Here is an 11330-nt window from a genome sequence, read left to right as displayed (position 1 = left end):
TAATAATTTTGAGTTTTATTCCACATTGTTCTCCCATTCTATCCAGGATCTCCTCCATAGATCCCCCTCCGAGTGGTTAACAATGGTAGCCAGGCACCATCTAGTTCTTCTGGTCTCATAGTCTTATAGGCTGAGGATTGCATATTTTACCAGTCTCTTGGACTAATGGTTTCCATGCATCTTTGGTTTTCTTCATTCTTCTTGGCTCTGGACAAGGAGAGACCCACTATTGCATCTAGATGGCGGCTTGCAAGCTTTTAAGATCCCAGAGGCTACTCACCAAAGTGGGGTGTGGAGCAATGTATTTGTGTAGTATGTTATGCCAATTGAGCTTGATGTCCCCTGCAACTATGGTCCTGAGTCAATGGCTGATTTTTTAGAAGTAGATTACCAGGACTTTCTTTCAAGGCACCTCAGGGTGGACTTGAGCTATCAACATTGAGGTTGACAGTATTGTTATTGTTGTTATGTACTGTTGAGTCGGACCCAACTCATAGAGACCCCTCCTTGGGTTTCCGAGGCAGTATCACTATAGAAGTAGATTGCCCCATCTTCCTTCCAAGGAGTGGCTGGTGGGTTTGAGCTGCCAACCTTTTGGTTAGCAGCCAGGTGCCATAGGCACTACGCTACCAGATCTCCCGAGGTTGGTAATAGAGTGCCTTAACCTGGGTTAACACCTCAGTACTCCTCCTATTCCTTGAGGGCCAGTTGAATCAGAATCTAAGGTGAAGATGAGGTCTGAGACTTCCATAATTTTGAGAAGAATCCCTAGATTCTGATACAGAATGGCTCTAGGGAGCCATCTTCTTAAAGCCCATGAGGTTAGTTACAAAAATGTTGAGAAGGAGCCAACAAGGTAGACTGAGAGTGCCAACACATATCAGATGAAGAGACGGCATGTGACAAGGCAGAGGAGTTTGGTCAGTGAGGATACTGTTTAGCTGGGGCGTGATGCTGGGGTAGAGGATGTTGAAGGGTGTGATGGAAAACATAACCTGAGATCATGAGGCTATGCATGAGAGGCCAGCATTAGGAGCAGTGGTTATCACATTTTAGAGTAAGTTGGAAGCACCTGGAGGTTAAACTTGTTAAACTCAGATTCCTGTGTTCCCCTCCTACAGGTTCTTATTCATTAGATTCAGCACGGGGTCTGAGAATCAACATTTCTAACAAGCTCCCGGGTGATACTGGAACCTCTAGTTTTCAGATTGCCCTTTAGCCTTTGGGACCCCGTGGATGGTGAAAATGCTTAATGTGTTTGGCTGCTAACCAAAAGATTGGTGGTTCAAGTCCATCCAGAATTGCCTTAGAGGAAAGGCCTAGCCAGCTATGGCTGAAAAATCCACCACTGAAAATCCTATGGCACACAGTTCTACTCTGACATGTGTGTGATCCAGGAGTTTTCATAAGGATTCTCTGAATTTTTGGAAGCTTTTATTATTTGCGATTTCAAAACTGAGAAACCAAAACAAAGGCTCCCTTTACCTGATTTCACCTATAGAACCTAAAAATTTGAAAGTACTCCCCTGTTCTCAGAGACTCCAAGTTTGCTAAGGTGGCTGAACTGTCAGGAAGTGACTTTCCTGACCACCTGAGGGGGAGAGTCATTTTCCCAGAGGATTTTGCAGGCCAGGCCCATTATGTTAAGTCCACCCTTGTTCCTTAAGAGTGGCTTATCATGCCTGATTGCATGAGAGTCATTCTCAAAAATAGGACTTTTCTTTTTTTAATTTTTATTGTGATTTGGGTGAAAATCTACAGAGCAAATTCATTTACCACACAGTAGTTCATACAAAAATGTGAGTTTTCGGGTACAGCTTTGGTTACACAACTGATTTGTCCAATCCTATTCTAAACTAGGTCATTTTCAATTATGATAAGTGATATGTAGGATTCAAAATACAATAAGAGGTAAGTCTTTTATCATAAATGCCCAATCATAGAGCAAAGGGCAGGGCGAACTTATCTTTGGGCTTTCAAGATGGTCAATACCAAGTTTGTGGAGGACATTGTGTGTTGACCATCTGCCACTTGTCTTGCTGAATATGTCAGGCTGGAAACAGAAGAGAGAATGCATTTTCAGGCCATGTTGACAGGAGTAACCAAATGAGTTGGATAGAGAAGGAGGAGGAATTAGAGATGGAGGAGGCTGGATTTATGGCTTGGGTAGTTTTGTGGATGGTGGTCACTTTTACCAAGATGGGTTATGCAGAAGGAGGAAGTAGGAGGGAGAAGGTGACAAATTTATAGCTAATTGGACTTACGGGGCCAGGACAGGGCTGAGTCCATCCCCAGGCCCCACCTCCCAGTCTAAGGATCTTTCCACCTGCTCTGTTGTTTCCCAGGTTTCCACCCAGCGCAAGGTCAACATTTACAACATCCTCCAGGAAATCATCCAGCAGGAAGGAGAGCTGGAGGAGCAGTGTGTCCAGAGGCTGGTGGCCATTGCCTCCAACGAGATGAGGGAGGCCCCAGAGGTAGTAGAGCCCTGAGCTTCATTGGTGACTCCCCTCCTGCCAGCCAAAGAGCTGACCCCTTGGGCATGGCCAGTGATGTGCATGGCCTTTGTCCAGTTACCCTGTGCCCAGGGCAATCCAGTGGGGGTGGAAGGGGTGTGATGTAGGAGTTTTTATGAAGTCCCACAGCTGAAGATGGTACCACACACTCTTCTCCCATTCTCCTGAAGAAGGAAGGCTACATGAATGCAGAGGTGGCCAGTGATACCCTGGTGGCTCTGTCCCGAAACCACTTCAGCTTGGTCATGTATGAGCTGCAACACCACCTCAAGCCCCTCAACCTCACTGATGAGTTTGTCATCGTCACCTTGGCCAAGCTGGCCAATGGCAATGGTAGGAGTCTACCCCCAGTCTCCATGCTCCAATTTCCAGCCCCTTCAGACTGGTCCAGTGCTCTCTCATGGTTTCTGCCTCTCTCCTCATCTCTGCCTCTGTTGCTGTCTTTGTCTCTGTTCCACACTTCCTATCGCTCTGTTCTCATCTTTCTTTGCTATTTCTTTTTGTCACTTCTGTATACTTCAACTGTTAAGATTCTCCGTGTTTCTGCCTCTCGTCTGTATCTCTTTGTTTGTTGGTTGTTCTCTCTCTCAGTGTCTCTGTGCATCTCTCCTGCCGCCTCTGCCTCATTTCTGTCTTCACGTCTCTCTCTCTGTTCTTATTTTCTATCTGTCTCTCCCTTCGCCTTTCATTCCACAAACATGTACTGAATTCTTTTTCCATGCCAGGCATTGTGGTGGGTGCTAGTAAAGAAAACATCCATGGTCTCTGCTCTCATATGGGACTATTGTTGTTGTTGTTAGGTGCCGTTGAGTCAGCTCCAACTCATAGTGACCCTATGTACAACAGAACAAAATACTGCCTAGTTCTGTGCCAGCCTCACAATCCTTGTTATACCTGAGCCCATCATTGTAGCCACAGTGTCAGTCCATATCACTGAGGACCTTCCCCTTTTTTTGCTGACCCTCCACTTTACCAAGCATGATGACCAAAGTAAGTGAGACAAATTCTAACCATTCTCGCTTCCAAGGAGTATTCTGGCTGCACTTCTTCCAGGACAGTTTGTTCATTCTTCTGGCTGTCCATGGTACCTTCAGTATTCTTATCCAACACCACAACTCAAAAGTGTCAACTCTTCTTTTGTCTTCCTTATTCATCATCCAGGTTTCACATGCATAGGAGGCTATTGAAAATACCATGGCTTGAGTTAGGCTTACCTTAGTCTTCAAAGAGATATCTTTACTCTTCAGAACTTTAAAGATGTCTTTTGCAGCACATTTGCCTAGTGCAGTATGTAGTCTGATTTCTTGACTGCTGCTTCCATTGATGTTGATTGTGGAACCAAGTAATATGAAATATTTGACAACTTCAGTGTTTTCTCCATTTATTGTGATGCTGCTTATTGGTCCAGTTGTGAGAATTTTCATTTTCTTTATGCTGAGGTATAATCCATACTGAAGACTGTAGTCTTTAATCTTCATCAGTAAATGCTTCAAGTCATCTTCACTTTCAGCAAGCAAGGTTTTGTTGTCTGCATATTGCAGATTTTTAATGAGTCTTCCTCCAATCCTGATGCTGTGTTCTTCTAAAGAAGTTCATCTTCTTGGATTATTTGCTCAGCATACAGATTGAATAAGTATGGTGAAAGGACACAATCCTGATGCACTCCTGTCCGGCTTTTAAACCATGCAGTGTCCCCTTGTTCTGTTTGAATGACAGCCTCCTTGTCTATGTACAGTCTCTTCATGAGCAGTTAAGTGTTCTGGAATTCCTATTCTTCTCAGTGTTATCCATAATTTATTATGATCCACACAGCTGAATGCTTTTGCATAGTCAATAAAACACAAGTAAACATCTTTCTGGTATTCTTTTCTTTCAGTCAAGATTCATCTGACATCAGCAATGATATCCCTTGTTCTGCATCCTCTTCTGAATCCAGCTTGCATTTCTGGAAGTTCTCTGTCAATATACTGCTGCAATCGTTTTTTAATTATCTTCAGTGGGATTTTACTTGTGTGTGATATTAATGATATTGTTCGATAATTTCCACATTCTGTGGTATCACCTTTCTTTGGAATGGGTACAAGTATGAATTTCTTTTAGTCAGTTGGCCAGGTAACTGTCTTCTAAATTTCTTGGTGTAGACATGTAAGTGTCTCCAGTGCAGCATTCATGTGTTGAAACATCTCAGTGGGTATTCCATCAGTTCCTGGAGCCTCATTTTTTTTTTTTTTTTCCAGTTCCTTCAGTGCAGCTTCAACTTCTTCCTTCAATACCATTGGTTCTTGATCATATGCCGCCTCTTGAAATTGATGAACATTGACCAATTCTTTTTGGTACAGTGACTCTATGAATTCCTTCCATCTTGCATCATTCAGTATTTTGTGCATAGAATCTTGCAATATTGCAACTCAAGGCTTGACTTTTTCCTTCCATTCTTTCAGCTTGAGAAATGCTGAACATATTCTTCCCTTTTGGTTTTCTAACTCTAGGTCTCTGCACATTTCATTATTATAATTGACTTTGTCTTTCTGAGCTGCACTTTGAAATCTTCCATTCAGCTCTTTTGTCTTGTCATTTCTTCCATTTGTTTTAACTACTCTCCCTTCAAGAGCAAGTTTCAGAGTTTCTTTTGACAACCATTTTGGTCTTTTCTTCATTTCTTGCCTTTTTAATGACTTTTTGCTTTCTTCATGGATGATGCTCTTGATGTCATCCCACGATTTGTCTGGTTTTCAGTCATTGGTGTTCAACGCATCAAATCTATTCTTCAGATGGTCTCTAAATGCAGGTGGGATATAACCAAGATCATAATTTGGCTCTCATGGACTTGTTTTAACTGTCTTCAGTTTCAGCTTGAACTTGCATATGAGCAGTTGATTATCTGTTCCACAATCAGCTCCTGGTCTTCTTTTGGCTTAAGATACTGAGCTTCTCCATTGTTTCCTTCCACAATTGCAGTCAATCTGATTCTTGTGTATTCCATCTGGTGAGGTCCACATGTATAGCCACCATTTATGCTGTTGAAAAAGGTATTGTAATGAATAAGTTGTAGGTCTTGCAAAATTCTATCATGTGATCTCTCACATCATTTCTTTCATCAAGACACATTTTCCAACTGCTGGACTGCTGGACTACTGGTAATTCTTCCTTGTTTCCAGCTTTCACAATCCAATCACCAGTAACAATCAGTACATCTTGATTGCATGCTTGGTCAATTCAGAGCACAGAAGTTGGTAAAATCTTCAATTTCCTCATCTTTGGCTTTAGTGGTAGGTGCATAAATTTGAATATTAGTAGTATTAACTGGTCTTCCTTGTAGGCTTATGGATATTATCCTATCACTGAGAACTTTGAGCTCCAGGATAGATCTGAAAACTATAAACAAATAAAGTAGTGAATATATGGTTATGAGATAATGCATATGAAGAAAACAGGTAGGCAGATCTCTGAGATCAGGATGGAGGAAGGGGCCTCATCTCTGCAGGGTCCTGAGAGAGGTAACAATATCTCAGCTGAAATCTGAAGCTGAGAGCTGAAATCTGAAGCTGAGAGGAAGAATCCCTGTGGAGAACTAGATAGGGCAGGGAGACAATTCCACACCCACACAACATCATGTGCAAAGGCCCTGGGGGCAGGAATGAGCTTGGTTCCTCTGAAGAACTGAGAAGTCATTGTGGCTGAACTTAGAGAAGGGGAAAGATGGGGCTGGAGAACTAAGCAGGGCCTAGTTGCCACAGGAAGGAGTCTAGGCAGTCTTTGAAGGCAACGGGAAGCTATTTCAAGCTGCAGAGTCAATTGATCACATTTAGACCCTAAAAAGATTCTGGCTATTTGTGGATGGAGAAGATAGGTAGTGTGTAACTGTGAGGAGATGGTGACTTGGGCTGGGCTACATTTTGTGAGAAGCAGTCACCTGTGAGACAAGATGGAGCTCAAATCATAGGACTTGCTGATGAGTTACATGTAGAAGGTGAAGGAAAGAAAAATTGGTGAAGACTGTCTGAGAAGTAGTATGCAGGAGTGAGGGGCATATGGAAACTTTCTGTCTTTCTGCACAATTCTTCTATAAACTTAAAACTTCTCTAAAAACTAAAGTCTACAAAAGAGGAATAATTCCAAGTTTTGGGTTTGAGCAACTGGGTGTACAGTGGGTTCATTTCCCAAAATGTGAAGGGCTGAGATAGAAAGACAGTTCAGGGTTTAAGATTTTAGCTTTGCATGTATTAAGTCTGAATTGTTCATAAGATGCGTCAGTGGAGAGATCGAGGGGCAATAGGTTTGCAGCTGCAGAGTTGAGTGGATAGGACTGGGCCTGGAATCATATTGGATGGTCTCAGCATGCAGGGGTGTTCAAAGCTATTGAAAAGCTTTAGTGTGTTCAAACCCAGGTAGTAAAAGTAGCGAGAGAAGGGAAGGGGACAAGGACCCAGCCCAGAGGAGACTCAACATTGAGATGGCCTAAGTGGAATGAAAGAGACCTGGAGGAAAGAAGCCAACAGGGTAGTGTCTGGAAACTGAGAGGAGAGTAATTCAGTAGCGAGTGGTCAGCAGTGTCCAGTTCTGCTGAGGGGTCAATAAGAAGATGCTAGAGGAGGTGGTTGGGGAAGAAGAGTTTCACGGTGGGAGTGGGATGGAAGCTTGGATCAAGTGGGTTCCCAGGAGACAGGAAAAGAGGAAGTGAAGATAGGGTGTAAGGCAACTTGCCATGAGGGGAGAAGAGAAGTACAGTGGCAGGTGGAGGGACATACAGGGTCGGGGAGGGTCTAGGTTTGTCTGTGTGCTGACAGTAAAGGCCCAGGAGAGAGAAAGCAGGTCCAAGGTGCTAGAGAGAGGAAGCCCAGGTAGGAAAGTACAGTCTGGGGGAAGGTGTGTGAGGCTCCAAGGTGGGTGGACAGGCCAAACTCAGAGGGGGCAACCTTCCCTCCTGTGGAAGGGTGGATCTGTCACTAGTTTCTCTTTCTTCCAGAAACTTCTTTTCTCCCCCTTTCCCATCTCTACATTTCTTCCTTTCTCTGTTCTCTTTTCTCCTGCTTGCCTGGGGTCTCAGTCTACTCTCATTTGCCCAAGGACATCTAGGTGGCACTCATAGGAGCCAGACACCTGCCTGTGGAGCAGGACCTGCTCTGGTGATCAACCTCGGTCCCCTCTGTTGATGCCACCCCAAAAGGGGGTCTGTGCTCATACTCTGGTTAAGAGTAACTCAGGAGCAAACAGATTGGCACTTTCTGCATAGCTTTTATTATTTGCTAGCAAACAAAGAGACAGGAGAAATATTTTCCTAAAGCACTATCTCCCTGAATAAAAGTAGTTGGGGAAGTTTTAAAGCCTATGGGGAGTTGGTTAGTTATACATATTCAAAGCTTTTCAGAGAGGTGTCATTCATTAGTCATAGGGACAAGTTCATAGCCCAGCATGGAAGTGGCTAATGGACCCTTTCTGAAATGGGTCCATGAAACACAGATGACTGAGTTCCACTGATTTTTAGTTTCTTGACAAGAGTCTTACTGTTCCAGAATCAGCAAAAGTGTAGAGAAGTTTTCTTTGCACATGTTCCTGAACCTGGCTGGAACCAGCTTGGAGTTAATGGGTGCAAATGGAAGGGTCCTCAGGAAAAGAGATGGGGGTGTTTCTTTCTAGTTGGCTAATTAAACATATTTTGTGGCTTCTTTATTGCCCATGGTGCCCTAAGGTCCCATACCTAGGAGCAATAAAAGCTTTTTCTAGCTTATCTGGCCTTGAAGATAAGAGGTTTTCTAAACTAACTAGTTTCATTCCCCCAGAGAGATTCACACTTCTCACAGGGGTTTTTGGATGGAAGTCTTTTCTTCAGGAACTGCTTCCAGCTGAAGAGGGGCATTGAGGCTTGCCCTTAAAAAAAACAAACAAAAAAAAAAAAAACCTCACTGCTGAGTCATTTCTGACTCATAGGGACCCCATTGGGTTTATGAGGCTGTAAATCTTTACTGAAGTAGATTGTCCCATCTTTCTTCCATGGAGCAGCTAGTTTGTTTGAACCACTGACCTACCAGTTAGCAGTGCCTTCTCCACTATACCACCAGAGCTTCTTGAGGCCTGCCTGTTAGAGGAGTGAAAATCTCTCACTGCATGTGCTAACCCAGTATAGACTTTAGGTGAAGGTGGGGGCTTAGCTTTCTCAGGGCTACCTCCTTCCTCTGGAGGGATGGGTTGAAACCTTTGGGCAACCATCATCTGAAAGTGCATGCTTTTTAGCCTGGAAGAGGCAAATTTGACAGTGAAATTGAGGATAAATTGTTCAAACAGCAACAAAAGTATAGTAGCTATCAGCAGCCCTAGGGGAAGTTAAAAGCCAAGTAATGGAGGGAAAGGCTGCTTTTATACTTTCTTAGATTTTTTCCACTATCAGGTCCAGAATTGGAGAATTTATATAAGCACTTAGCTCAATTATATATCTTTTGTACATTAATTTCCACTTCTCCAGAAGAATTAATATATGTATAGCAAGAAGTGTTGGCCACAGCACAAACTCCTCCTTGTTCTGCCAAGAGGTAGTCCAGCACATGACAGTGGTCCAGGACCACCTTAGCCAAGGAGTCCAGGCATCTTTGCTGTGCCTCTATAGTTTGGGCTGTGAATTCTGCTAGATATATATATTTTTTCTTAATTGTCTCAGTCAGATTTTTTTATACTAGTCTTGTGATAAGCAAGGCCTCTTCATGGGGCAAGAAGCCCTATGGCTATTCCAATGCCAGTTAAGATTAGCTCAAGGGCTCTTTTGTTTTGGGAGGACATTTTTTTTAAATATCTGAAGGGTTTTGGCCTCAGGTAGTATGTACATTCTCCAAAGGTCCTGGCCAGATCTAAACAGGACAATCCTTATACTGTCTTACCTTCAAGTGTGTGTGGTGACTAAAGGAGAAGCTCCAAAGAGCCAAGAATGCATGGAAGGTGCGTACAGAATCAGTTCAAGGGTGAGATTCTAGAGGGAAGCATTGGCTCTGTTTAGCCAATTGGATGGGACTTTATCCTTCCTCCGAAGATTCCAAGGGTTAAAGGCTAGGGGCATTCACTGAGTAAGCCACCTTAACACTTAATTTTGCAGGAGGACTTGGGAAAGTCTCAGAATAGCTCCTCAATGAGGCATAGCAGGTTGGCTAAAGTCTTTGGGGCAGATAACCACCCTATTTGGCCCACGCTTGGGGTTGACATTAATTACTGCGTAAGGTGCTCACTCTACAGCTTCCTGAAGGGCAATTCTGTTGATGGTTGTTGTCTGAGATGCGACTATGATTCAAACACCTAGTAAATCTGAATGAAGAATTAACTGGGGTGGTCAGCCAATGGACAGGGGTGAAGTGGGTTGTCATTCCTGAGCTAGGGAGATGCTAACCTATGAGAAATTAACGACTGGGATGGCAACCAGGTAGCTACTTGAAACTAGGGCAGAGTGAGAGTGACAAATCCAGCGTGTGTTAGGTCCTCCCCCTTTGCTATGTCTCTGGATAATTGGGTATCACGTGGTGGCCCATCCTAAAGGCTGGTCTGGGTTATTGTTATTTCCCAGGGAAATGATGAGTAAGATTGTTAAGGCGTCCCTCATTCTGTGATTTCCTTGTTGATTTTAGCTCGGCATATAAAGACCACAAAGCATATAATTGCCTAGAATATTCAAGGGCCAGAGGTTGTTTATTTAAACAAGACTGTTTATTTAAACAGGTACATAACAACTAAACAGCTGGAAAAAAAAAAAAAAAAAAAGGATAACCCTAAAAGATAAAAAGGGACCTCTTTTGAGGACACAGGATTACTTACCTGATTTTTTTCTTGAACAACCACTTGAGCTTTTTGACAGGTTCACAGGTGTATGGATCTTGTTGTACTATGTGCTCTTCTTGGGCACTCAGAATGATCCCACCTTCTGGGAAGGAGGCACCAGCACATTAAAGCATAAAATACAATGACAAGTAAGCCCACTAAGGTAACTATGAAACATATAACTTTTTCACTATTCATTTTATTGTTTATCTGGTTTCTTCTTGAATAGCTACTTGAGCCTTTCAGTCGGTTCACAGGTATATGAATCTTGACCTCCTGAAGGTCTTTGTTGTTCTTCCTCTTAGGGATAGGGTTTGACTCAGGAATGATAAATCCAGGAAGTAACTCCTTCTAGCCTAAGGGGAGAATAAATTGTTAAGAGAACTTGGTATGGTCCTATCCATTCTTTGGACAACTGGTCTTCTGGGCTTAAAAGTACTTCCAGGTCCTTAAAAGTACTAGGTCCCTTGATTGATATCTATAAAACTCACTACTGCACCTAGGGAGTGTCTGGTTACCATACTCTTGGAGATGCTATTGATCCTGCCCCAGCTTGATGACATATCTTAACATGTGTGGAGTTTCTTGGTCTATTAAATCACTAGTATTTATAAAAGTCCTCCCATAGGTTAGTTCAAATGAGCTTAACTTTAAAGTCCTTTTAGGGGCTGTTCTTATTCTAGTTAATGGCATGGACAGCAGGGTCATCCATGACTCCTGAGTCTCCTGGCATCATTTTGTCAGAGTTTTCTTGAGGGTTTGAGTTGTCTTTTCAACCTTGCACAAAGATTGGGCTCTGCATGCTGAGTGGAATTTATAATATATGTTTAAATGTTGGGACAGAATTTGAGTTATTTTAGCAGTAAAGGCAGGGCTGTTATTGCTCTCCAAAGTCTGGAGAAGTCTGAATCTAGGTACAATTTCCTTTAACAGCCACTTACAGACTTCTATTGCCTTTTCAGTACTAGTGGGAAATGCTTCTACGCACTCTGTGAAAGTGTCTGCAAAGACTAGAAGATG

At 43.0% G+C, this 11330-nt stretch overlaps 1 protein-coding gene across 1 annotated transcript in view; it reads left to right on the top strand.

Moving 5' to 3' along the window:
- The window catches only part of MROH2A (maestro heat like repeat family member 2A), a 74246-nt gene that overhangs the window by 3059 nt on the left and 59857 nt on the right, over positions 1–11330 (top strand). The window contains exons 4-5 of the mRNA XM_007941694.1: positions 2346–2480; positions 2690–2849. Of these exons, the coding sequence (XP_007939885.1) occupies positions 2346–2480; positions 2690–2849 (295 nt within the window). The remainder of the gene's footprint in view (positions 1–2345; positions 2481–2689; positions 2850–11330) is intronic.

This window comes from Orycteropus afer, unplaced genomic scaffold (genome assembly GCF_000298275.1).
Source record: "Orycteropus afer afer isolate SDZICR_OR568_19922 unplaced genomic scaffold, OryAfe1.0 scaffold00006, whole genome shotgun sequence".
In the NCBI taxonomy this organism is placed as follows: Eukaryota; Metazoa; Chordata; class Mammalia; order Tubulidentata; family Orycteropodidae; genus Orycteropus; species Orycteropus afer.
Note: the sequence above shows the minus strand (reverse complement) of the source record. Positions and strands in the feature narration are given on the sequence as shown.